Source organism: Rhinatrema bivittatum, chromosome 10, assembly GCF_901001135.1.
Source record: "Rhinatrema bivittatum chromosome 10, aRhiBiv1.1, whole genome shotgun sequence".
Lineage (NCBI taxonomy): Eukaryota > Metazoa > Chordata > Amphibia > Gymnophiona > Rhinatrematidae > Rhinatrema > Rhinatrema bivittatum.
The window spans coordinates 103730540-103758391 of NC_042624.1; the positions used below are offsets into that span (position 1 = coordinate 103730540).

A 27852-nucleotide genomic window follows, 5' to 3' on the forward strand; every position below is an offset into this window, starting at 1 on the left:
GTGTCATTTGTAATCCACACAAATCTACTGACATTTGGGGAGGGGGGGGTTTCAAATACTTTTGAAAACTAATGTATATTCTTTATCAATAAAGTTTATTTTGATAAAAAAATTCTTCAGATGTCAAGTTACAGATATTATTCTGGGAGGAAGTCAAGCTGCCCAGTGTTTCTTGCTTACATTTATCCGTTAAGCAAAATTCATATAGTGATAGAGTTAATTTTTAAAAATCACCGTTCTTTTTTCCTGAGATAAAGTTTGAAAGGATAATTTAGTAAATCAGACTATTTCTGAATAAATACATCTTCACTGCAAACAAGCACAACATGTTTACTCTTCTTTTCTTCCATTTTTTCGACAGAGATGTTTCTACCCTGTATTTACCGTGATAGGATGCAAAATGGGCATGAATAAACATGCTCTTACTTGTAACGTTTCATGGCATGTTTATGTGCCTATTTCTCCCCATCCCTAACTGGTAGTTGCATTGGTTCTGGACAAAGATGGATCCTTTACAGATTACGATCTCTTTCATTAGACCAGTGTAAGGATTATCAAGAAGTGCCGCTGTATGTGGGCATGACAAACCATAGAGGTCCCTTGCATGGTTACATCTGAGGAAGGAAACTGTGTGGTCTCAAAAGCTCATGGAGACCAGCATCTTTGGACGATTGCTATGTTGATATAACACATGGAATCAAAGCCTGCAGGTAATCCTCCCTAAACTGAGAAAATTTGCTCTTAATGTACACTGTAATATGTCAGATGTCCCTAGGTAAAAAGTGATACTACACATCATTAAACTGCTAAAAAGCAGGTTTGTTTATATATTGATAAAGCTGGTGCTGGATATCCTGATAGATCGCAGGAGGGGGGCTTTTGAAAACAACAGTAAAATACTTGCCAGTATTACTACTTAAAAAGTCCTGAATGTAGACAGAGTTGATTGCTCTTTACTGTGCTTCTTGATGCAGACAGCTTCATGCAGCTTCCGCAGATACAGATAAATAAATATGGGTGATCACTGAACAGGCCTGCCTACCAGCTCCAACAGAAAGAAGTAAATAATGTTAACTATCTCACTCCTTGCTCTCAAAACAACAAAGTCTTAGAAATAGGAAACTTTGTTTCGTGTGCATGGTCATGAATAATGCCTGTTTGATAGCCTTGAAATTTGGTATCTTCCATTTATCCACAACACAAGTACCATTTTTAGTTGAGCAAGGCCTTCAAGCTGCTGGCTACTATAGTTAGACTGCTTAGTGGGGGTGCCAATTAGTGCACATTGCCAAGGTTTTATTTAGTTATATGGGCAACCATTCACTAGACGTTGGACTAGGACCACTTAGTCTAGGCAATCAATTGGCTCTCAGATGGCACTGAGGTTCTGTCACTATTGATCTGGGTTGGAAACCAGTAATTTACAGAATGGTCACACAATTCATATTGAAGTGTAGAGGAAGAGCACTGCACTGCTTTGCCATAGAATAAGTCACACAAGTTTGAAAGACCCTCTCAACAGAAGAGTACAACGTTCGGGCGTGTCACATGATTTCTGTGAGATTAGAATAAAGTGATGCTGAAAGAGAATATTCCAAATCTTAATAGTTAATTCATTTTTTGTGTTCCCATCTCAAGCCATTGGCAGAGTTTAGATCACAAAAGAACTCACATAAATTATCCCCAAGTCCAGAAATAAACTCTCTTTTCCTCTATATACAGGCTGATCAATTTACAAGTGGTCTGAATTCACCTTCAGTAAATCTTGACTTTAGTAAACTGTAATAGGATTATGGGATTGTGATCCTTATACAGTATGAGAAGTTAGTACTGGAGACTACCTATCAAACTTAAAAAGCAACCACAACAAAAACATAATTTGCATAAAATTAAAAAGTAATATGCAAAACATAAAAATTAAAACTATATTCAAGTAAAATACAACATAATAAAATGTTCAAATGATATTTTGATAAAAAAAAAACCCAAACAAAACATTTTCTTTAGAAAACCATTTTGTGAATTGGACAAATACTCAGATAACAAATAATTCGCAGTAACTTTAAGCAAGTTCTCTGGACCACACAATATGGCAGATAATGCAGTAAAGTTGTGTATGGGTAATATTCATATACATATCACACATGAAAATGCATCCCATCAGCTACGTAGAGATGCTATCAATCCCTTTTTTTTGGCCAGGCAACTTCTTTGGCCTGTTCAAAACCCAAACCAAACCTGCTCAATGTCATTTACGACTGGGCAAGGTATGTATATATGTATGTATGTGTGTGTGGGGGGGGGGGGGGGGAAGGGGAGGTTCCAGGGGTCTGAGGTACCATGTGCTTTTATTTGAGCTTACCTGCAGTTTTACTCCATTTTTTTATTCCACGCCCCCCCTCCCATTCCGCCCCGCATTACAGCGGATAAGAAGCAAGGCCCACTGGGTCCCTTTGCAATACAGCGCGGGCATGACCGTAAGCAATTCAGTAAAAGGCGGTGACTGGGATCTACCTCCCCTTCACCTCCCTGGCTGAGATCACTGCCTTCCCAGCATCCCCAGCATCTGTACGAGAGTTTGCCATGTGGCTACCTCAGGCACCCGCTGCTGCTGCGCCATCAGGACAGCCCTGCTACACGTATTTCACAAGTCAGAGCTAAGAAATATTTTACTTTCATGTGACCGTACACCTTTGCATACAGGCATCGCCCAAGACAATTTCCACTTCACTGCAGAGCGCCATTTAATGCCTCGTGCCTAAAGCTCAGGGTTTGCTGGTAAGTGGTTATCAGTGCACCACAGTGGCATATCTTATTCCCCCAATGCTAAGGGTCAAAGAGCATTCTGTACCCAGAAGATGGCAGGGGTACGTAACTATTTCTAAACAGTTTGTGTGCTGCCAGGGTATACATTTGTGTACTCGTTTTGCTTTTCAGACCAGCAGCAGGCCAGTCAGGAAAAGAGGGAAAGGCTAACACTGATGTTTACACAGTGTTGCTATTTTAACTCCCCCTTTGATGTCTGCTGCCATTTTAAGCCTCTGAATTCATCCAGTATTTTTCTCTGTCATATTTTCTACACCGAGGTGACATTAAAACTTGTTGGACTTCTGACAAAAAACTGTTGCAAAGAAAGAGTCATTAGCACGTGCATTTTTATTTGAAAGCAAAGTTTTTCACGGTCAGTGATGCACTGTTCATGCTGGAACTTACCTACCATGGTCTAAAAACAGAAAGCAAACCTGCAAACTTTCCTTAGATCTCCTCGTGCCCCCCCCCCCCCCCCAAATAAATAAATAAATAAAATAAGAGGCAGACATAATTCTAAGCTTCTTAAAAGTGCCTGAACTGTGAAATCAAGTAATGGATGCTAAGAAAGGTTCTGTCAGCTGCAATCAAAGTTTAGCACCATCAGCGTTTTCTCCCTAAACCTTATTACAGCAAAGGCATTTGATTTGTTCATCTCTGCACTCCCCATTCATCTCAGCAAATAAACTGACTTGACCTCCACCTGTGACTCAGTGCGGTTCGCCTGCCACCTCCTGAGTGAAACCTCCGTTCTCTTCTGGTCAGAGGCCCAGGATGGCGGGTCCCCAGCAGACTTTATTTCTAACAGACACACACACACACACACATATATATATATATATATATATATATATATATATATATATATGCACACACACACACACACACACATATATACATATATACACACACACACACTCACATACAATGCAGTGCTGGCATGCACTGGAAGGGGGCGACCTCTTTTCACTGTTTCCACACCAGTAGACTCACTGCTGCCTTATAGATAGATAGATATGTATACATATATATATATTTTTTTTTTTTTATTTCCAACACAGAGAAGCTTTCATCTGCAGCGTGAAGATGTGTTTCGCCAGGACCCCCATGCCATTCTGGGTGAATCCCAGAAGTGCCACGTGCCACACCAAAACAGGATGGCCCCACAAAGCATTCAGCAGTGCAGGAGGAGCATTAAGTTCTGCCTGCTGCTTTCATCCTCGGCAGATTAAGCAGGTAAAAGCATTTTTACCGATGAGCAGCGCCCATCAGCGTCGCCACCCCCAAGAGCCACTCAGTGCAGGACCCTGAGAGGAAGGGGACAACGGTGGCCGTACTGCTGTCTCAGGGATTTCAGTCAAGTGCAGCAGCTTGACAGAAAACAAATCGCTCGGTGGCAACAGCAGCAATCAGAAAGAGACATTCCGTGGCGGCGTTTGACTTTTCCTTGAGATTAATGCTGCATTCCAGAAGAGAGACAGTTGCACTGAATACTTCTCTCCCATGGATCAGCCGGGGGTTGCTGCTCACTGTCTCTGTGTGTGACACCGGGATGATGGATTAGCTGTGCTTGTAAGTTCAATTAGCAAAAATGTTACTGTTTTCTTAACTCCCGCCCCTATCATCTGAATTATTTTAATAAGATAGTTTTAACTATTAGTCTCGTAGTTTCCAGTCTTTTACTTATAAACTACTCCTCTGCACCCCAAAACTAATAAAGCGTAAAGGGCTTTAAAAGCTTGGAGTTATATGATACAGAGCAAAACTTTTCAGGCGTTTCAGTGTTATCGACCTGGCTTGCAGAAATCATTCTTTATTTTGATTTTATTTTACATACACAGCTTCTGAGCTAGGCAACGTGAGAATGTACTTCAACTGAACGGTTTGTTTCGGACGGGGTTGACATGTTGTGGAATTTAAGCAGTTCCTTCTCACTCTAGCTCAGCTTAGGAGCGTCTTAGGGAATATTTTTCCAACTCAGCTAAGACTTACAGTTAACAGTAAGCATGGGATTCAGCCAGTCTCTAGTCAAGCAGATTTATCATTTTTGCTAATGCAACTAGCACAACACAAAAAAGACTCTTGGGAGAATGAATACAGTGCAGGCACCATGTGTTAAACAGATACAGGCCAATGTTCAAAGAAAGCAGAGCCTGACCTAAGTGCCTCGGTTCTAGAACCCTAAAGTCAGATGAATTTCCAGTCGAAATTAGGCACCTAAGTTTCAGACTGAAAATTCTCCTCCTAGTTTTGGGTTCCTAAAACTTGAGGCTCCTAAGGTTAGGATTGCTATTTATTCACTTACAATTAGGCACCTAACGTACTTCTGCCATAACCTCACCCCTGGCGACACCCACCGTTCACTAAAGAGGAACCTGGAAAAGGACCATTACTGGTGGACAAGAGCAGGGATGGGAGAGGGGCAGATGCAGTCCTGTTTACAGAAGACAATTTATCGGAAGAGCTGGGAAAACTGAAAGTGGACAAGGCCATGGGGCCAGATGAGGTACATCCCAGGATACTAAGGGAGCTCAGAGATGTGCTCATAGGTCTGCTGAAAGACCTGTTCAATAGATCCCTGGAAACAAGAGTGGTGCTGAAAGACTGGAGAAGAGTGGTGGTGGTCCCGCTTCACAAGGGGAGGTAGCAGAGAAGAGGCTGGAAACTACAGACCAGTTAGCCTCACGTCAGTGGGGGGATAATTAATACTCTGCTGAAGGAGAGGTTAGTGAAATATTTACAATCTGGTGGGTTGTTGTCCCGAGGCAGGATGGATTCACCAGGGGAAGGTCCTGTCAGACAAAGCTGGTTGAATTTTTTGATTAGGTGACTAGAGAACTGAATCATGGAAGAGCACTTGATGCGATTTATTTGGATTTCAGCAAGGCTTTTGATATAGTTCCGCACAGCAGGCTCGTGAATAAGATACATTTTAGGTGTGGGCGCCAAGGTGTTGGAGTGGATTACAAATTGATTGACTGACAGGAGACAAAGTGTTAAGGTGTTATGTGGAGTGCCTTCAAGGATCAGTTTTGGGGCTGGTTCTGTTCAATATCTTCATGAGCGATATTACCGAGGGATTAAAAGGAAAAATTTGTCTTTTTGCTGATGATATTAAGATCTGTAACAGAGTGGACACGTCTGAAGAAGGTGAGAGAATGAAAAACGATTTAAGTAAACTTGAAGAGTGGTTGAAGACTTGGCAGCTGAGAGTCAATGCCAAGAAGTGCAGAGTCATGCACCTGGGGTTTAGTAATCCAAAAGAGCTGTATGTGATGGGGGGCGAAAGACTATGTGCAGGGGCCAGGAGAGAGATCTTAAGATGACTGTGTCTGGAGATCTGAAGGTAGCGAAGCAATGTGACAAGGTGGTAGTTAAAGCCAGAAGGATGCTGAGATTAGCCAGCAGAAAAAAGGAGGTGTTAATGCCCTTGTACAGGTCCTCAGTGAGGCCGCTCCTGAAGTACTGTGTTCAGTTCTGATGACTGAATCTTAAAGGGGATAGCGATAGGATGGAAAGGGTCCAGAGGAAAGTGATCAAAATGGTGTGTGGTTTGTTTCGGAACACCTATGAGGAGAGGCTTGCTATGGCTAGCGTCGGTCTCGAGCAAGCACTCGAGGCTTGGCATACCAGGGCTCTCTAGGTGGAAGAGAAGTGAGGTGTGCCCTTGCGGTGGTGAAGACGGTCCAAGTCTTGGCCACTCCGCCGACCTACACGCCCCGGGAGACCACAACATTATGGTGGTCTCTGAACGGTCCTCCGACCATTGCAGACCTTTCGGACCTGCCGCAGGGAGCAGCAGAGGCAGCAGGCCGGAGAGAGGTCAGAAAGGCACAGGACTGAAGCGGTCAAAACAAGGTCTTGGAACATGGAGAAAGGCACAGTGGAGTTCAGGACGAAGACAGGAACAAGAGGGATGAGCTGGATCCTCAGGTGCCCTACAAGCCCACCGTAAACGGGCGGACCCAATGGGCTGGTCGCGGACCACACTGTCTCCTACACGCCCTACACAGCCAGGAGGCTGGTCGCAGACCACGAGAAGAGTGGGAGAAGCTCAGAAAGTCACTTAGCACAGGGTAGTGGAAACCCCTCGGATCCTCCAGAGTCGGAACTAGGCAAGGCAACGAGGAATCTGCAGACTCAGAACACAGGCGGAGACTCTCGGAGGCACGGGTCCCACATTCTGGCGTCTGGACCAGACACAACAGGAACACTGGAACACACAGGAACTCCAAGGAAGACATAGCCTAGGTAGACTAGCCCCTTGCCAAAGCAAGGACTGAGAGAAGAGGAAGTCCTTTTTTAGGACAGGAAACAAGCAACTCCCTGGGAGGAGTTCAGATGGGCTACACCTGGCTGGCCCTATAACTGGAGAGAAGAGCTGCGGGCCGACCCCTAGGGAGAAGGGCGGGGCCCAAATCAGGAAGTCCAGGCAAAGACTGAAGCAGGCCTCAGGCAGGCCCCAAGGCCGATGAAGGCCTCCCAGGCCGTGGAGCAAAATCCGGAAAGCCAGTTCAGGCGAGGCCCCGGCTTCGGAGCGGCCTCCAGAGACAGGTGAGAGGCCTCCCGTGGCTCCAGCTACGGGAGGAAACGTAACAAGGCTGAAGGATCTATATATGTATACACTGGAGGAGAGGAGGAGGAGCAAGGGAGATGTGATACAGACCTTCAGATATCTGAAAGGTATTAATGACACACAAAACGCAAACATTTTCCAATGGAAAAGAAACTGGGGTCACGATTTGAAACTCCAGGGGGGACAACTCAGAACCAACATCAGGAAATATTTCTCCACAGAGAAGGTGATAGATGCCTGGAATGCCCTCCCAAAAGAGGTGGTGAGGATGAGAACAATGGGTGAATTTAAAAGAGCATGGGATAAACACAACAGATCCCTAAAGGCTTGAGGTTGGTAATGAGGAAAAGGACTAACATTTTTGCATGGGGAGTAACCTGCACAGCATGGTAGCTACTACTCTTAACGGAATGCATGTTGATAATCTGCACAGAGCGGTAGTTACTACCCTTAATGGAATATATGGGGGTGACCTGCATAGTTCAGCAGTTACTATCATTAACAGAATGCATGGGGGTAACCTGCACAATGAGGTAGTTACTACCATAAGCCACTTGCAGGGCAGATTGGATAGACCAGTAGAGTTAGCTTGGTGGCCTTTTCCCTTAGCTTATCCAAAAACAAAAGGCTCAGTGAGCCAGATGTACTAATGGGTTTCTACCATTACATGTCAGTGGAGAAGATACTTAATACAATAGGGCCAATGTGTGAAAACAAGACAATGAAAATAACTGAGTACTTTCACTGGGAAAAAAATGCTGATGTAAACCTTTATGTGCCTGAGGAAATCAGCGACAAACTGCCCCTATGGGTCACTGATTGAGAAGTGGAAAAATGCTGTACAGTAGTTACCATTTTGCGAGTACAGATTACAACAAACAGGAATGATGCAATGCATGGGGCAAACACTGTCTTGCATCAGTCACAGTTTCGACCTGTACATGGTAAGCTGCTGCGTGGCTGTACAGAAAGTGGGCAAAAAAAGCACCGTGCCCTAGGATTGGCATGCACGGTTTCCTCCCAAATCTCAGGATTTCACTGGGTCTTACAATCTACTAAACAGAACCGTCCGAGGTGGCTCAAGTGAAAGATATCATTGGTTTTCCTGTAAATGCCATGTTGAGTCCATTTCACAGCTGACATGACTTTGAGACAAAGTGGAGCAGTGCACAGTCTGTTAGATGCTGTTGTTTATGTCGACTGTCATTTCTGTGATTCATTGTTTATTATACCCATTTTAAGTGTCCAACAGGAGGACGGGATAGAGTAAATGAAAAAGAATAGCCAGTGCTGCTCAATAGATTGGAAGCCAGAACTTGCCAGGCTCAGAGCCCCGATCCCAACCACTGGAGACATTTTACAAGCCCGCTCAATTCAGAGGGAACGGGACCAAAGGAACATCAGTGTTATTCCACCAAAACAGTGCCCCATTATCTTACAGCCAGATGACACACAGGAGCAGATCAATGTCTGCATTTCAGGGCACTGCATTAATACATTGTTATATCAGTTTCTTGGTGCTAAGGCCTTAACTTTCTGTTTTGAAATATTCCTGCATAAGTCCTAAGGTAACAGATCTCTGTACTGCCAGCTGTGTTCTGTGTAAAAAACGGTTAATACCAATTTCCCTTATCTGCAGGTGACACAGAAAAACATGGAAAGAAGCTCTTGATGTCTGACGCAGAGAGGAATTAAGTCCAACTTAAATCTGAGCCGGGAAATGCGAGTATGAATTTTGCATTTTATTAAGGGCTTAAATGCCGTATGAGCAAAACCTGTTACAGTAGCTCTCACCCCCTGGCTTCAGGACACCACTGGCCAGTCCGGGGGAACACGCATGAGATGTATCCGCCTGCTGTGCTTGCAAATCTATCTCCTGTAGAGCCGCTGGGGCCACCCTGAAAAGAAGACTGGCTGGCGGGTGGTGAGGATGGGGTTGAGAACCACCGTTCTGGTGTCTAACTGACCCGCCAGGGAGCTCAGCTTCCTATCGCTGCACTAGTATCCCGTACACTGCATTTTCAGCCCAGCGCCTGAGCGAGCCCCCCCTGCTCGACTTCACCTTCCCACGCGGTGCTTTGAAAAACGGAGCAACTCTACCAGTCAGTTACATCAAGGCAGAATGGGTTTTCAGACAGGTACTTGGAAAACCCCTCAGAGCTTACAGCCGATGTGGCGATCAAATGAAAAAATATGTATTTTTTAAAAGTTATTTAAATCGAGCGGTTTTAAAAAAAAAAAATTTTGTTTTAAAAATTTGTTTTTAAAAAGAAATATTTCTTTGTGTTGGGGGAGGGTGGCAGGGGGTTGTATTGAGATATTTGCCCTTAACTTCTGTTACATGCCCTGGTCTTCAGAGTACAAACGTGGGCAGTTATCTTGCAATAGGGCCTGCCACTGCCAACAGAAGAGGTAGGCAACCCTGCACAACAAATATCCATGAGATCTATTTGCATACAATGTTGTGGATATCCTGAAAACCAGATCGGACTGTGGCACTCCAGGCCCAGAGTTGCCTACCCCCCTGAACAACATAATCACTTAAATTGTATGGTCATGCTGCAATCATTTCAGCAGAAAAAACTTTGGTTTCAGTTTCTCACTGAATTTGATTACGCTGTAATAACCCTGCTCATAGAATGCAGCAATCACATATACCTGTTTGCTCTGAACTTTTTGGGGTTTTTTTTTTTTGCAATAATTGGGGAAAAAAAAAGCCCAGAGGGGAAATGATCATCTTAACATTACAGTCTACTATGGTGGCGGTTTTAACTTAATCTCAGAGCACGGCATGCATTGGAATACGTTTCACTGGTAAATATTTGCATCTCCTCTGTTAATGCTGCCAGCCAGTCGCTGGCCACAGGTCTGCATAAACGGTGCTGATGAATGACGGTTTTAGGACACCGGGCGCGTGCTCGTGCCCGTCACTGATTCGTAGATGAGCAGAACTCAGATTTCAGTTCAGGGCCCTGGCTGCTTCGTTGTGTGAAACTGAAATTTTCAAACATAAAAAGACTGTCATAAATGTATCATTTTCCCTAATTTTCTTTTGGGGGGGGGGACCTGGAGGGGGTGGGGGCTTTCAAATAAAATCTAACAGGGTGAATATAGGATAGACTCTTGCTTGGCAAGAGCTGGATACGGCTGAGGTCTTGCCACATGTAAATTTAACCCTTTCCCCTTTAGAGCTTTATTTCTCTTCTAAGGGGCAGCAGTTCACTTTTATTCTTTCACTACTTTTACTGCACCCCTGGAGTACCTGGCTGGTGACCCGTTGACCTCTGAACGGTAAGCTGGAAGGGATCAGCCTTTGCACTGCCACTACATAGATTCGCTACCATTCTTAATCAGAGTTATGCACCGCAATGTAGCAGATTTTTGTGCACACAATGGGAATACCAGTGCTGACCGAAAACGTTTGTTAGATGACACCGAAAATAAAAAATCTCCCTGGGGGCACAGAAATTTGCATATGTTTATTGGAAGGGGATATCAGCCACTGCCCACTTGGTGCTGAAGCTGGACTGATGTGATGCAGCTTCACTGCCTCATCTGAAGGCTTTTCTTACCCATTCTCATGCATCGCTCCTGGATTGAATGAGCTATGCGTTCAAAACGGCGAGGTGAAGGAAAGCCATGGACGATGCCAGAGAGAGAGCCCTCCCACCAAGCAAAACCATTTAATCCACGTGATCTGCGTTATTCCCAAAGCCGGAAAAGACAACTTCTCTTCCTAACTCCACCCTCATTTTATAGCCAGGGAACTCACCAAGAACACAGGTTTTGCGTTTTAAAGGATATGTATGGTATCTTAATACATCTGAACCATACCGAATGAACGCTAGATTTTATAAGCACCATGAACAGCTTTCTGAGAGGGACGCTACACTGTAGGGAACTTAAAACCCCTTAAACACAACAACAACAACAACAACAAAAATGAATCCAACGTACAGAAGCCCATTTGTTATTCCTGACAGCTTAGATCATCAAAACAAGAGCTCCTGGACAGCGCCTCCTTAAAGTCATTCGGACAGGAAATCCAATCAAAATCTCTCCCTGCCTTAAAAAGGCATGACAGGTTTCTTTACAGAGTTGTGTATGTTCTCAGACTTACAACACAAGAAAAGAATGCACTGACAGATGCAAGTTACTACAAAGCTACATTAAACGGCATTCATAACCTGTGAACCCTGCTAAGGGCATAACTTTTACAACATCACTGTAATACCGTATTAGATGTGTGCCTAAAATACAGAAACGATGCTGATAACTAACTAAAATTCATGCAGCTACATACATACATATATATATATATATATATATATATATATATATTATCAAGGTAATAAAAAACTGCCATGGTTGCTTTTTCAGATTGCTATTGAATTCCAGAAGAAATCAATTTGCATTTTTGAAACATTTTTGCACCCCATAAATCAGCAGCGGTTCCTTTGCTCACAGACTCATGCCCACAGTGGCGTGACTGGTCCTGGAGGCTGTGCGTCCATTTCTGGCTCATTACCTGGTTCCACATCATGCCATCCGCTGGACTGGCTGCCACTTCCCGGGGAACGTCCCTGACCTGTATAAAATGGCTCTTCACCGGGACTGTCCATTTCATCTTCCACAGATTTGAGACGTTTTGTGGAGCTGAAAACAAACAAAAAAAAAAGCCCAAGTCATTAAAGCTCTATCATTCATTGAGGAATGCATTTTTTTTTTTTTTTGGGAAAGCCTAAATAATGTTCATTGAAAAGAACCTGCTGTGCCTCCAGAGACCATGCAAGCATTCTAACACCAGTCCCATTTCTATTGATCTATGTGATCTGGAAGGCGGTCAAAATGTTCTCCTGGCTGATAAACACACAGGTGGTATCTCTCCCAAAAAAATGGTCATCCCAGTACAATAGAGAGCGAATGGGGCAGAAAGATGGTGGATTTATCTCTCCCCCCTAATGTGGTGCACCTTACAATGACCAAGGGAGCACTAGGCCACAAAAAATACAGAAACGCCAAAATAAAAAAAAAAGGACTCCAAGGTGTGCCTCAAAAGCAAATCGACAAAATCATCAACCCTTATGGCATCAGGTCACACAGCTGCTAACCGATGCCGCTGATCACAAGCCATATATGAAAAAATTGATAACTTATGTACATTTAGGTCAGTGGAAAACAAAGTTAAATATATACTGACTTCTTTAAACTTCAGAGGCATTGATGCTGCCGTTATTCAGTTTATCTGGGACTGCTTTTATGTAGGTAAAGCCTTATGTTGTCCTTGCTTAATATCTCATTAGGTGCTACTCCTTTATAATTTTCTATAACTTCAGAAGTACGTTTCACTCAAGCCTGTGGGCACCGGTTCTATGTCAGATTAGGATTTTGGTTTCCTATTTTAAACAATCTCCATGGATGAATTTGCCTTATTCTTCTGTACCAGTAATGCAACAACTGTGATGACAGAATCTTCCAGAAACTGCGGGTCGATTTTAAAAGGCACGCGCGTGCGTCCATGTGCTCACGGTTCCCGGTGTGCGCACATAGATGCGCCAATTTTATAATATGCGAACTTCGCCGCATGATTAAATACGAGATCCGTGCACACATGCACGCCCGACTTTATAATCTGCGAACTTCCCCGCATGATTAAATAAGATATCCGTGCACACATGCACGCCCGACTTTATAATCTGCGAAGTTCCCCGCATGATTAAATACGATATCCGTGCACACATGCACGCCCGACTTTATAATCTGCGAACTTCCCCGCATGATTAAATACGATATCCGTGCACACATGCACGCCCGACTTTATAATCTGCGAACTTCCCCGCATGATTAAATACGATATCCGTGCACACATGCACGCCCGACTTTATAATCTGCGAACTTCGCCGCATGATTAAATACGATATCCGTGCACACATGCACGCCCGACTTTATAATCTGCGAACTTCGCCGCATGATTAAATACGATATCCGTGCACACATGTACGCCCGACTTTATAATCTGCGAACTTCCCCGCATGATTAAATACGATATCCGTGCACACATGCACGCCCGACTTTATAATCTGCGAACTTCCCCGCATGATTAAATACGAGATCCGTGCACACATGCACGCCCGACTTTATAATCTGCGAACTTCCCCGCATGATTAAATACGATATCCGTGCACACATGCACGCCCGACTTTATAATCTGCGAACTTCGCCGCATGATTAAATACGATATCCGTGCTCACATGTACGCGCGCAGGAGCGGGTGGGTGCCCCATTGGCAAGCACAGGAGGGGAATTTTTCAATTACACGCGGCGATGCGACTGACCTTTTTACCAGTTCCCTAACCCTAACCTTACTCCCTCTTCCCCTCTTCTCCCCGACCCCTAAACTAAACCTATCTAGCCCCAATTTTTTTTTTTTTTAAATATTTACTGCTGCTCCGGAGCAGAGGTAAATTCCACACGCCCGCTGGCCCTTGCTTCCCCAGGTCAGCTCTAATAGCGCTATCCTGGGCCCCCCCCCCCCCCCCCCGCCTGCCCCTTTTAGCAGGCCCAGCACTTATGAACTCATCGTGGGTTACGCGCGTGGCCGGGCCCATTCTAAAACGCGCGCAGTGCATGCAAGCGCACCGCGCTTTTAAAATTTGGGCTCGTGCATGTAACAAAAACAGTTTAATGAAAAAAAAGGCAAACATTTCAGAGTTATTGACTACTGATGCTGTGTATTGATGTTTGCTATTTTGCATCGGCCATCAGCTGGGCTCCTAAGTGACTTGAATAACTCTCCTTTTCATTCCTGAAATCATAATTAAAGAGAAGAAAGTGGATGCCAGAATGGCTTCCAACAAGAAGTGGCCCACATATGCAGCACACCTATGAAATGCAAATAGTGTACCAACATTTAAAGAGATTATTGCTCATTAGTAGACTAGGAGGTCAACATTCAGCGGGTTTCTCTGCCCAAGTTCGGCAAGCAGCCGGACAAACGGAAGGATTTAGAAATTCCTGCACACTGAACGTCTCTGGGTTATCCATCTAATTAATTAGCTAGATGACCTGGAGTTTTTTCCGGGGGCGTCTGGGGGCAGTGTTAAGTTACCCAGCGTTATTCAGCTAAGTGAGCCTGATTAAACTTATCTGGCTGAGTATATTCAGCGGTGCACTTGTAGCACTGAATATGTGGTATAAGCTAGCCAGGTAAGTGTATCTGGCTAACTTATGCACTCTCCACCTGGCTGAATACTGACCTCTAAAAAAAAAAAAAAAAAAGCTTTGCAAACAGAACCAGAGAGAAACAAAACGTTCTTTTGCTCGACAAATATTAAAACAAGAAAACCACTACTAGCAAACAGGTGCTCAATGAATTATTTTCTTTGATAAGAAAAAATAGTGCAAACTGTTTGTGCATTATTATTTTAGTGGGTGAACTATGGTACAGCAAGGAATAGTACTAACTGTCCTCAAGAACTAAAGTGCTGAAAGGCAAAGTTAGAATTTTTCTCGTGTCTTCAAAGTAACTGAGCTAGACTGACTGGGAAAAAAATAAATTTGGTTCTTTTAACAGCATTCAAGGCAGTGAAAGTGGCTTGCATTCTTTCCCAGCTCACTCTCCTGGATGGTTACAATAGAAAATAACAAAAACATGCATTACGTAGATCATGCCACCAGTGTACACACTAGTAAACATGATCACTTACACAGGTGCAGCATCTCACCCCATCAGGAGAAACCTAAGTCAGAGCACAAGAAGGTCAAGGGCCTTGCTCAAGGTCACCCAATAAATGGTGCATAAAGAAACCAAATTTCAAAAGCATTTTCTGTGAATTGGGAAAAACAGGGGAGTACAGTACAGGAGGCCATAATTTAAGGACAATACTTACTTAGGCAACAAACTGGAAAACTTGGAAAATATATTTACAACGTATTAACTTTCAACAAATTAAGGCCTAGATTCACTATTCTTTGGCAGAATGGTGAATCCTGCGAAAACGGGGGGCGGGCCTGCAAAAGCCTGTAGCCTTCCTACCACTGCGGTGCGCCAGCTGCCGGCTTTCGCACCGAATAGTGACACCATAAAAGGTGTAGTTATTCGGCTCGCTACTGCTGACGATAAAGCAAATTTTGCTTACCTGTAACAGGTGTTCTCACAGGACAGCAGGATGTTAGTCCTCACATATGGGTGACATCACAGGATGGAGCCCAATCACGGAACACTTTTGTCAAAGTTTCTAGAACTTTGATTGGCCCCTACTGGGCATGTCCAGCATGGCACCAACCCTGCAGCCAGCAGGGGTCCCCCTTCAGTCTTGTTTGAAAAGCTACAGGAAGTGCCGAAAAATAAAATAAGAAACGTAACAAACCCAACACCGCGGGGCGGCGGGCGGGTTTTGTGAGATCTAACATCCTGCTGTCCTGTGAGAACACCTGTTACAGGTAAGCAACACTTGCTTTCTTACAGGACAAGCAGGATGGTAGTCCTCACATATGGGTGAGTACCGAGCTGAGGATATCCGAGTATGCACCAAATGTACCCAGGTGTGCAAGGCACTAGGACTGGGGTGAAATTTGGCCGAGGGCATCCTGAACCCTACTGGGCAGGCGGAAGGGTGTTGGTATATCAAGTTGTGAATAGGTTACGCAGGACAGATTGGCTGAAGATGGAATCTTGTCTTCCGGCTTTGTCCAAGCAATAGTGAGCTGTAAAGGTATGGAGAGAACTCCAGGTGGCAGCCCTGCAAATGTCAGGAAGCGGCACCGAGCGTAGGTGCGCTACTGAAGTCGCCATGGCCCTCACAGAGTGTGCTTTAACACGGTCTTGAAGTGGAATGCCTGCTTGCTGATAGCAAAAGGATATGCAGTCCGCTAACCAGGAAGAGAGAGTCTGCTTACCCACAAGCTGCCCCAATTTAATGGAATGGAAAGAGACAAACAATTGAGTGCTTTTCCTGAGGGCAGCTGTACGGTCTAGATAGAATGCTAGAGCACGTTTACAGTCAAGGGTATGCAGAGCCTGCTCTCCTGGACTGGAATGGGGCCTGGGAAAAAAGGTAGGTAAAATAATGGATTGATTGAGATGAAACTCTGATACTACCTTAGGCAAGAACTTAGAGTGAGAGCGGACTACTGCCCAGTCCTGCAGAAGTTTAGTATAAGGCGGATAGGTAACTAGGGCCTGTAACGCACTAACTCTGCGAGCCGAAGTGATTGCCAAAAAGAAAATCACTTTCCATGTGAGAAAGCGAAGTTCACAGGATTGGAGAGGCTCGAATGGTGGTTTCATGAGCCGTCCCAAAACCAGGTTGAGGTCCCAAGAAGGGGCCGGAGGATGCAGTGGAGGCTTGAGGTGAAGCAAGCCCTTCAGAAAACGTGTTACAAGGGGTTGTACTGATATGGGAACATCCTGACACCTTTATGGAAGGCGGCCACCGCACTAACATGCATTCTGATGGAGGAAGTTTTTAGACCTGACTCCAAGTGCCAGAAATAATCCAGAAACTTCGTGATTGGACAGGTAAAGGGGGTCAAGGGATTGAGAAGAGCACCATGACTGAAACCTGTTCCATTTGTAAAGGTAGGATTTTCTCGTGGAAGGCTTCAGTGAAGCAATCAGGACACGGGAAACTGATTCAAAAAGGTTAAGTGGCTGAAGGATTAACCTTTCAACATCCAGGCCGTCAGGGACAAGGCTTGAAGATTGGGGTGGCACAGGCACCCGTCGTCTTGCATAATCAGAAGTGGGTTCTTTCCCAAGGGAATGTGCCTGCGAATGGAGAGATCCTGAAGTACTGGAAAGCACACTTGGCGTGGCCAGTGAGGTGCTATCAGGATCATGGTTCCCTTGTCCTGACGTAACTTCACGAGAGTCTTTGAGAGAAGTGGAAGAGGAGGGAATGCATATAGGAGACCGGTTGCCCATGAGAGGGAGAACGCATTTCTTGGCTGATAGTGTTGGCTGTGAGTGACAGAGCAGAAGTTCTCTACTTTGCGGTTTTGAGGTGACGCAAAGAGGTCTATTTGAGGATAACCCCATTGTTGGAAGATCGAGTCCGCTATTGAGGGGTTGAGAGACCACTCGTGCGGTTGAAAGGTGCGACTTATCTTGTCTGCCAACACATTGTCCACTCCCGGCAAGTAGGTGGCCCTGGGGTACATCGAGTGGGAAAGGGCCTCCTCCCATATCTGTGAAGCTTCCTGACACAGGAGGTAGGAGCCCGTGCCTCCCTGTTTGTTGATGTACCACATGGCCACCTGGTTGTCCGTCTGAATCAGGATGACTTGGTTGGAGAGGCGATCCTGAAATACTCTGAGAGCATATCTGATTGCTCGAAGCTCCAGTGTCAAAGATATCGTAAGACGATCTTATCTCATGCTTGCCTGCCTCAAAACCCTTGTTTACTAGGGTTTGGAGCTGATCTTGAAATTGCTGAGGTAGGGAGTCTGTTAAGTCTTGTATCTGCTTAAATATGACCCTGTTGTATTGGGTCATATAGAGCTGATAAGAGGCAATTTGGGAGATGAGCATTGAGCCCTGAAAGACCCGGTGACCAATGGCATCTAGAAATTTTTGCTCCTTGCCTGGGGGAAAGGAAGTGTGGGGTTTTCATCTCTTTGTCCTCTTTTGGGCAGATTCTACAACCACAGATTGGTGATCCAATTGAGGTTTTTGAAAACCTGGGGCTGACTGTACCAAATAAGTGGTGTCAGCCTACCTGTTGACTGGAGCAACAGAGCCAGGGTGTTCCCAGTTTTTTTTTTGAGGAGATCCAGAAGAACTTGGTGAATAGGGATGGAGGTTATTTTCTTGGGAGCATCCAGGAATTGCAACAGCTCCATCATTTGATGCCAGTCATCTTGTTCGGTCTGTAATTGGAAGGGAACCAATTCAGACATCTCCTTCACAAAATTTATGAAGGAAAGATCCTCTGGAGGAGAACGCTTTCTGCTTTCAGTGGGAGAAGGAGGTGAAGGCAGGTCATCGGTGTCTGGTGAAGAGTCATCAGTCCAGGTATTGTAGGGATCAACACCTGCCCCTCTCGGAGCCCGAGGGGGACGGGGCAGTGGAATCCCTGAAGGTCCTGGTCTAGGCTCCGAAGGAATCGAAGAAATAATTGGAGGCACCGATGAAGGCATTGAAGGCACCGGTGCAGGCATCAAGGGCATCGATGAATGGTCGGTGGCCCTTGATGCCACCGACGGACGTATCGGCATCGATGGCTGAGGCATCGGTAAAACTCCCGATGGAGGGATGCGGAATGGTGTTTCTCCTCCCGATGACAAGGTAAGCAGAGAGGGCACCGGAGCCATCGGTGACCCAGGAGCCATCGGTGGAAAAGCGGCAATGAGCGCTTCCATCCTCAAGAGTAGCGGTGCCAATGCTGCTGGATTTGGGTCAGTGGTTGGTTCCACGATCGGTACCGGTGTCGGTGCCGGAGGAACTTGGAGTCGATGCATCGCCTTGTCGATGACCTCCTGAACCAGCCGGTCCAGTTCTTCTTGGAGACCTGGAACAAGTAGCCCTGGCTCCGGAACAGAAGAAGGAGGCAGAGGCATAGCCGGAGGGACCACCGTTAAAGGCGGAGTCGCGGCTCCCAAACCCCTTTCGGGTGAGGGTTGCCTTGGTGCCTTTTTTGGATGGGGTTTCTTCGACGGCGGCTCGGATGATGATTTCGCTCCCTCGATGGTCAGAGACTTCCGATGTCAATGGCGATGTCTCTCTCTACGATCCCCTCGGTCCTGAGGGGGAGTAGAGGGAGTTGAAGGCCAATAAATCGTCGATGGCGGACGGTCAACGGCCAGTGGTCGATACTGGCGCGAAGTGGACGGTGCCGGTTCTGACGAGGTCGATGCAATAGACGGCGTCGGGGTTTGAGCACGGAAGAGAAGTTCTATCTTCTCCATTCTGGCCTTGCAACCTTTTGGTGTCATTAGGGCACATTTGGTGCAGGTCAGGACATCGTGCTCACATCCAAGACACATTACACAGACCTTATGAAGGTCTGTTATGGACATGGTGCGATTGCAGTCTGGGCACCAACGGAACCCCGACGCCATGGCCATGAAAAATTTGGGCTGCGGTACAGTTGACGGCCAGTAGGTCGTGAGGGCCAAACTCGACGGGAATCGACCGAAAATGGGTAGAAAACTTACCGGAGTACTGCGGCTTGAAAATTTTGAAGGAGGGACCCCAGTGGGGTAAGAAAAGTTGTAGTAATTCCGTGAGGAAAAGTCCTGTCAGGAATCTCTGTTGAGCTCCTTAACCGCATGGCTACTGCTGCACGGAAAAAAGAAGACTGAAGAGGGACCCCTGCTGGCTGCAGGGTTGGTGCCATGCTGGGCATGCCCAGTAGGGGCCAGTCAAAGTTCTAGAAACTTTGACAAAAGTGTTCCGTGATTGGGCTCCATCCTGTGATGTCACCCATATGTGAGGACTACCAGCCTGTGAGAACAGGTTTGCAATTTCATGTTTGAGTTTTTTCAGGATTCTGGGGTGAATACCATTTGGTCCTGGTTATTTGTTGCTCTTTAATTTGTCAATTTGATCTTTTACATCTTGCAGTTTGACAGTGTTTTGGTTTAGTTGTCAAAATTATCACCATCAAAGAATGTTTTTAGTTTGGGTATGCTCCCAACATCCTTCTCAATAAAGGCTAGGCAAAGAATTTAATTTAGTTTTTCTGTTATTTCCTTGCCTGGAGCTCAGCTTGCCTCTGGGGTTCTGAATATGGAATAGGGAACAATTCTGAAAATGCAACTCTTGAGGTTCTGGATTTCTATTTTCTACCTAAAAGCCTAAATTTAGCCTATAGGACCTCCCTCATGCACTCTTATGTTGTTGCTACCCACATACACCATTGCAGGTGGCATCTTCCCCAGCATTATCTAAAATTCTATCTAGGTTACTTATGAGATCCACTGTCTTTGCACCAAGCAGACAAGTTATCAAGTGATCTTCATTCCCACCAACCACCCAGCTATCTACATTCCTGATGCTCAAATTGTCAATGGCAGCAGCAGTCCAACTCCTTCTGTCCTGGACGTATGCCCCAGGAGACGCATCACTGCAGCTGCAAGCACATCCTCCTGATGAGACAGAGTAGTACAAAGGGGAGCCCTGTTTTTCCTTAAGTGTCCATGCAAGTGTCTCGTAAAATATCGATTACTTATTTGATTAACATAACACTTTTCAGGAATTTCACAGTGGATTACATTCAGGAACTATAGGTATTTCCTTTCTCCAGTGGGCTCACAATTTAAGTTTGAACCTAAGGCAATGGAGGGTGGTTTGCAACCCACTGCTGTAACCAAACCTTTCTAGAAACTGTTCAGTTCTCTCTATTCTTAACAGAGAAGCTTAAACAGGAGGGTAGGGTCCCATCCAAGCCTTACAACGCCTAGTATTTGCTGAGGGTTTTTCTGTCCTCGGATTTTTTTACTTGTATGGTTAAGAATTTCCTTAGGCTATGGTTTGAATCCTCCATTACTGTGGACTTCAAGAGGTTAATTTTCAACAATGTGCATGTCAGCACTTATGCGCATAATAGAGTATGCACAAAGATATGCCTGTATTTTATAGACTGTATGGCAGTCTATAAAATACAGCGATTCTCTACCCCGTACACGTGCATGTTTCGTTATGCATACAGTTTTTCAATGCAGGGAGCTACATACTTTCCATACAAAAGGATGTACTTTTTATTTATTTATTTAAGATTTATAGTCCGATATCTTACCAGAGCTTATTCATGGCAGATTACAGACAAAGGACATATCATCGAAATACAAAATTAAAACATATATCAAAGTTAAGTCATACATCACAATTAAAAGCTTCATAAAATAACTGTCTTTAATGCCTTTCTAAAGCTCTTATAATCTGTTTCCTGCCATAAACTTACAGGAAGGCTATGCCAGAGGGAAGAGACAACTTGTGAAAAGGCACGCTTCCTTGTACACTGCAACCGGGCTGTCTTAACTGCTGGTATAAACAGCAATTGTTGGCCCAATGAGCTTAAGAACCGCTCAGGCTGGTATAAAACCAGACACTTCCCATATAGCGCTCAATAAACCAGGGTCAGAACTTTACATTTTATCCGCTGCTCTATCAGTAGACAATGTAACTTGTATAAAAGTGGTGAAATGTGTTCTTGTAACAGGTTATTCATAACCAAGAGAGCAGTGGCATTTAATAACCGTTCCAGTGAAAACAAGTGACACTTTGGGAACCCAATGTACATGGCATTGCAATAATCTAAAACTGACCACTCAAAGGAGTGAATCAAATATTTAAAATCATTTTCATCTAACAAAAATATCAGGTGATATAATTTGCGCAGTTTAAAAAAAACCTATTTGCACTACATTACGTAACTGTGGTCATAAGGAAAACCTTATCAAGAAGAACACAGAGATCACAGACAACATGAACAGGACCAATATCAACATTTTGACCTGAACATTAAACAAAGGAGATGACTCAATATTATTAGTAACTGGTAGGATCTCGGTCTTAGCTACAGTATATTCAAAAATAACCCATTCTGTTTAAGCTATTGATTTATCAGTTCTCAAGTGGAGGAAATGGACACAATAGTATTGGTGGGAAAATCATTTACAGAGAAGACAAGCTGAATATTGTCAGCATAAATGCTAAAGAAAACAGATTTAAATAAATATTAAGCAAAATGGCTGATAATGAGGCTCCTTGATGAATGCCATATTGAATGGGGGTCCAAACAGAAGAAGATTGGTCTACCCACACCTGCTACGAGTGGTCAACTAAAAATAATGCAAACTATTGTCCTATTGTGCCATCTATGCCAAAGTCCCATAGTCGCTGAAATAATAAAGAATGCGGTATCGAGTCACACACCACAGAGACGACAAGTAAGACCATAACAACAAGAGTGGTTCTTATCCAGTTCATGTAGCACAAAATCAGAGACTGATACCAATAACTTCTCGGTATTATGACCCTGTCTGAACTCACTCTGAAAGTCACTTAAAATAGCATTATCTGTATATTCAGACAACTGTGTGAGCATAATTTTTTCCAGTACATTCCCCAATGCAAGAAAATCTGAGATAGGATGATAAATTGAAGGGTCTGATTGTGGAAGAGAGCCATTCTTTAGTATTGGGCGGATCACCGCTCTTTTATATTGTTCAGGGACAACCCCTTCATCAAGAGATAAATTCATATTTTCATGTGTGAAAGAGTTGTGATATGTGTAGGTAACTGCTGCAGTTTACACGCATACATGCTATTTTTAAAACTACATAAGAACATAAGAACATGCCATACTGGGTCAGACCAAGGGTCCATCAAGCCCAGCATCCTGTTTCCAACAGTGGCCAATCCAGGCCATAAGAACCTGGCAAGTACCCAAAAACTAAGTCTATTCCGTGTTACTGTTGCTAGTAATAGCAGTGGCTATTTTTGTTTCTAGGGGAGAGTGGGTTTAGGGAGTGAGACTTCTGTAGACCAGGGAGGGCGGTGGGTAGCAAATGTGGGAGGGGGAGAGGGGACTGAGGAAGTGATACTGAATCCCCTGCTATAAATGTCACTGCCCGCTGAGAAGGAAAGCAGTGGTGATGTCTGTGGCCTGCCCACAGGGTTCCCATCCCCTACAGGCAGAAGAGAAGAAAGGAAGCGGCAGTGTTTATGGCCTGCTCACGGGGTTCCTCCTGCCCCCAGCAGGCAGGAAGCAGCAGTGAGGTTAGGAATTAAAAGAGGAAGGTGAGTAAGAGCTAACATTTTCCTCTTCCATCAGTTCAACTCACTTCTCTCCCTTTTTACTGAGAAGAGAAGGGAAGAGGAGAGTAAGTGAGAACTTACCCATCCCCTAGTTCAGCCCCTCTTTCCCTTCCTAGAGGGAAGGAGTGGCTGAGCTGACAGAAGGGGAAGTTCTCACTCAGCCTCCTCCACTCCCCTTCACATAGCTCTGCTCCCCTTCCCTTCTCACTAAGAAGGGAATGAATAAGTGAGCAGGAGGAGAAGGGAGTGGAGTTGGGAGTGAAAGGGAAAGGTGAGGGGAAACAGAATGTTAGGAATTATTAGGAAGGCAATGGTTTATAAAACGGAAAATGTCATAATGCCTCTGTATCGCTCCATGGTGAGACCGTACCTTGAATACTGTGTACAATTCTGGTCACCGCATCTCAAAAAAGATATAGTTGCGATGGAGAAGGTACAGAGAAGGGCAACCAATATGATAAAGGGGATGGAACAGCTCCCCTATGAGGAAAGGCTGAAGAGGTTAGGGCTGTTCAGCTTGGAGAAGAGACAGCTGAGGGGGGATATGATAGAGGTCTTTAAGATCATGAGAGGTCTTGAATGAGTAGATGCAAATCAGTTATTTACACTTTCGAATAATAGAAGGACTTGGGGGCATTCCATGAAGTTAGCAAGTAACACATTTAAGACTAATTGGAGAAAATTCTTTTTCACTCAACTCACAATAAAGCTCTGGAATTTGTTGCCAGAGGATGTGGTTAGTGAAGTTAGTGTAGCTGGGTTGAAAAAAGGTTTGGATAAATTCTTGGAGGAGACATCCATTAACAGCTATTAATCAAGTTTACTTAGGGAATAGCCACTGCTATTAATTGCATCAGTAGCATGGGATCTTCTTAATGTTTGGGTAATTGCCAGGTTCTTGTGGCCTGGTTTGGCCTCTGTTGGAAACAGGATGCTGGGCTTGATGGACCCTTGGTCTGACCCAGCATGGCAATTTCTTATGTTGGGAGGAGGTGTGAGTGAGGAGAGAGGAGAGAGAAGAGGAAGGGTGAAGTTGTGGGGGAGATGGAGGGGAAGGGAGAGAGAAGGAAGGGAGGAAGTGAGGGGGAGGGAAAGGAAGGGAAGAGGGAGGAGGAGTAGGAGAATAGAGGAGGTGTGAGGGATGGGAGAGAAAGTGAGGAGGTGTGGAGGATATGAAGGGAAAGGGAGGAAGTGTGGGGGAGAAAGGGGGAGGAGAAGGAGGTGTGAGGGGAGGGAAGGACAGTGAAGGGGTTGAGTGAGAAGGAAGGGGATCAGCGAGTCAGCTATTTTGAAATATTTAATTTTTAGCATGTTTTTACTATTATGATTGATATTTTATATTTCTTGATTGTATTGTTTGTTTTATGAGGAATGGTGATGTTTCCTCTTTTTCCACTGTTGCACTGTATACAGAGCTGGCTTCTTGCAGTTTCCAGTACAGTTTTTGTCTGCATTCTATTTGTACTTTATGGTCTCTTTATTCTATATTTGGTGAGGGTCTGTGTGTTTTGCATATGTGACCAAGATGAGGTATTCCGCTACTGAGTAATTTCTGTGTAGGGCTCTGTAGCAGCCTGGCTTGTTCTGTTTTCCTAATATAGGTGTTTAGGGCCTGGTGTAATACTTACAGTATTGCTTTTTCATAGGCAGAGTTGTTACTGTTTTGAGTGCTGGCAGTTGGAGCTGTTTTGGTGTGGGAGGTTTACTATATTATAACTTGTAATTCAATTTTCTCATGGTTTTCTGAGGGCCAAGCTCGCACCTAACGCACTTCACAATAGACCCAATACCACATGGGTTCCAAGTGTCTTTTTTTGCAGGGTTTTCTGATTGGCACCACAATAGTGCATGTAAATATAATGTATATATTATAAATCATGTTTTTACCTCAGAAATTGTACTTTGTGCTGTTTCATGTAAAATCTATTATAAATGCATAATTTTTAATTGTGCATGGGGAGGGCCAGGGGCTGGGGGCAGGACTTGTGCGCAAGGCTGTACGGTTCACGTAGGGCACCTAATCCCCTTGCACCAGCTCTGAGAGTCACACATAGAGCCACACCATTCAGCCATCTCCAAGTTCCCTAACGGGCAAATGCCAGGGAAAGTTGGGAGGCAGGTGGTAGGGGTCCTGCCAGCTTACTGGAAATATCATTAGCACCCTATCTACCACTCCTCTGGGAAACCTGACTCTGCATTCTCCATTTCCCTAGCCAAAAGGGCTAAGTGCCAAGGGGCATACCCCTTTTTGCTTTCTTGCTGATTTGACCTGTGCCAGGCCACGCCGGGGGGGGGGGGGGGGGGAAGCACACTCTTTCCTTGCCTCAGGCCGCAGATCGTCTTGAACTGCCCCTGTCAATTAGCAGCTGTAAAAGTGTGCAAACAAAGTATTTTAATGTATGCACATATACTGCTTCCAAACCCTGCCTCAAAATGCCCCTTTCTTTCCCCTTTAACAGTTATGCACAACACAGCTCATATGTGTATACATTTGGCTTTTTTTAAAATACTACTTGCACACATACAAGCTACTTCCATGAGTACCTTCCAGTTGTACACACTGAAACCTTTTGAAAACTAACCTCTTAAATATAACCGTTGTCTATTATTTGTTCATTGTATTATGAGGTCGATATTCAAGAAAAGCTGAGAGGCTACATTTACTGCACCTAAGTTAGGTGCCTAAGGTAGATGTCTGTTTTCATCTGAGCTTAGGCGCCTACATTTTTGGCTGAAAGCCCCACCTAATTATGAAATCTTTAAACTTAGGGGCCAAAATGTAGGCCCACAATTTTTATTTGCCCAGATTTGGGAGCTGAAGTTAAGTGCCTAGTGCTGAAAATCAGTGCTAAGCATGGAAGCTTTTTCCCTTCCCTAACTCTACCTGTGTAGCCACCCACTTTTTAGGCTTCTACCTTTAGGAGCTTGGTGAAACCAGGAACTTAAATTTAGACAATCAGCCCTAAACAGTTTTCAGAGGGGTCAATTCAGGCCTCTATCTCCCAAACTTAGGCTCCTCTTTATTTCTAATGCTGTTATTTTGCTCTGGTCCTCCAGTTTCTTGAACTGCAATTTTTTTTAGAAAGTTTATAAATAATTTTATTTTAAAAAGTTTTCATGCGAGTGCATCCATGTTTACCTCCTTCTGAAAATGAACGCCCCCCTCACCAGTGGATGCAGCTAAAAGACCACGTGCTGCATAAGAAAACGCATACTTTTAGCCGTGCTGAAAAGACGCGGAGTTGGAGAGGAAGAGTGAAGTGCATGCGAGGATTTCATGTTGAAATTCCCATGCAATGTTTAACACATGTACGTGGGTAGTTAAGTACCCGAGATCCTGAGGTCCCGCAGAGTTCCAAAGGGGGATTCTGCCCCAAGTTTCCTTCTGAAAATGTGCAACATTCACACGGACCTCCAACCTCTGCAAGGACACTGAAATTTGCGCCTGTAGTTCTTTACTCCAACCATTACGTTACACTCTCCAGTCCAGGAAAGAGAAATTGACGGCAATAATACGCCTACCAGCCACCATTATACAGGAAAAGAAAAGTGACAGTCAATGACTTTCTTCATTTCTTAACAAAACTTTAGTTGTTTCAAGAGATGCAGGCTGGTGTAGTTTCACATTATAATTTCAGAATGAATAAAAACTGTGACATATATAATATTATTATACCACAAGCAAAGGAACATTCTCCATAACTTTGACCATTCCAGCATTATTATTACCCCATTACTAAGGGGAAAAAAAACAACACCCCAAAATTGATTTTCTTCTTTTTTTAGTTTGAAATAGAGTAATTGCATGTTTGTGTTTTAGGAGAAGGGAAGAGGGATGGTGGAGTGGTGAGTTCACAGAAGTTTTGTTTTTTTAATTAGATGGTTGTTTCTATTCTCCGATAATGTGCAGGTAGTGTCCTAAGGGGTCAATATGTATCTTGTCAGAGCAGCAGCTGTGGGGATCCAGGGTAGATGGGCTTTGCTCCTCCATGCTGCATGCTCCAGAATTCTCATGATGCAACACAGGAGCCTCTTACTGACCATAAAAACCCCCATCTACAATGCCAAATTTAGTTAGAGGGCACCGAGCTTTGGAAAGTTGGCATCTTGCTCCGGTCAGGAAAATCTTTCACTAAATAACTTGGCAAAGTTTGACAAATGTTTTTAGGGTCAATGATGATATAATACTTTGTTTACAGTTCTGAAATGGAGAGGGGTAAATAAAACTGGATGGATAAAGTAATCTGACTGGACGACTACTATGATACTTTACAAAAAGTTACAGGGCAAACATTCTAAGCAGTAAAACTGTTCTACTGGGAAAACTTTCAGTCTTCTATTAAGGGAGAGCTGCCATTTACTCACAGGCTGCTCATGTCTGTTGTGGAAGGCAACTGCAAGACAACTAGGCAAACAAAGACTAGTTTCTATTTTCAAGACCTTAGTAACCACGCTAATACATTTTTCATTTGTGATGTCATACATTACATGCATAATGTCTAATGTCAGATTTTGGACCTATGCTTTGATTTCAGTGTCGAGGCCAAGTGAGACTCCTTTGGTGCCGATGTATCGCTGCTGGATGATGCATCTTCTTGGTACATTGGATTCTGATGCCTTTGGGGCTGATATCAAGCATCTGGATTGTGTTTTCATGGCAAAGATATCTTAAACCCTCAGTTGCCAGAGCTCAGTGGCCCTGGGT

The 27852-nt window shown here is 44.4% G+C and overlaps 1 protein-coding gene across 3 annotated transcripts in view; it reads right to left on the minus strand.

The window, feature by feature from the left end:
- Nucleotides 1-27852, minus strand: part of NFIA (nuclear factor I A) — a 512744-nt gene that overhangs the window by 143630 nt on the left and 341262 nt on the right. For all 3 annotated transcript variants that reach the window (XM_029618602.1, XM_029618603.1, XM_029618601.1), the window contains one exon: nucleotides 11913-12040. In XM_029618602.1, the coding sequence (XP_029474462.1) occupies nucleotides 11913-12040 (128 nt within the window). The remainder of the gene's footprint in view (nucleotides 1-11912; nucleotides 12041-27852) is intronic.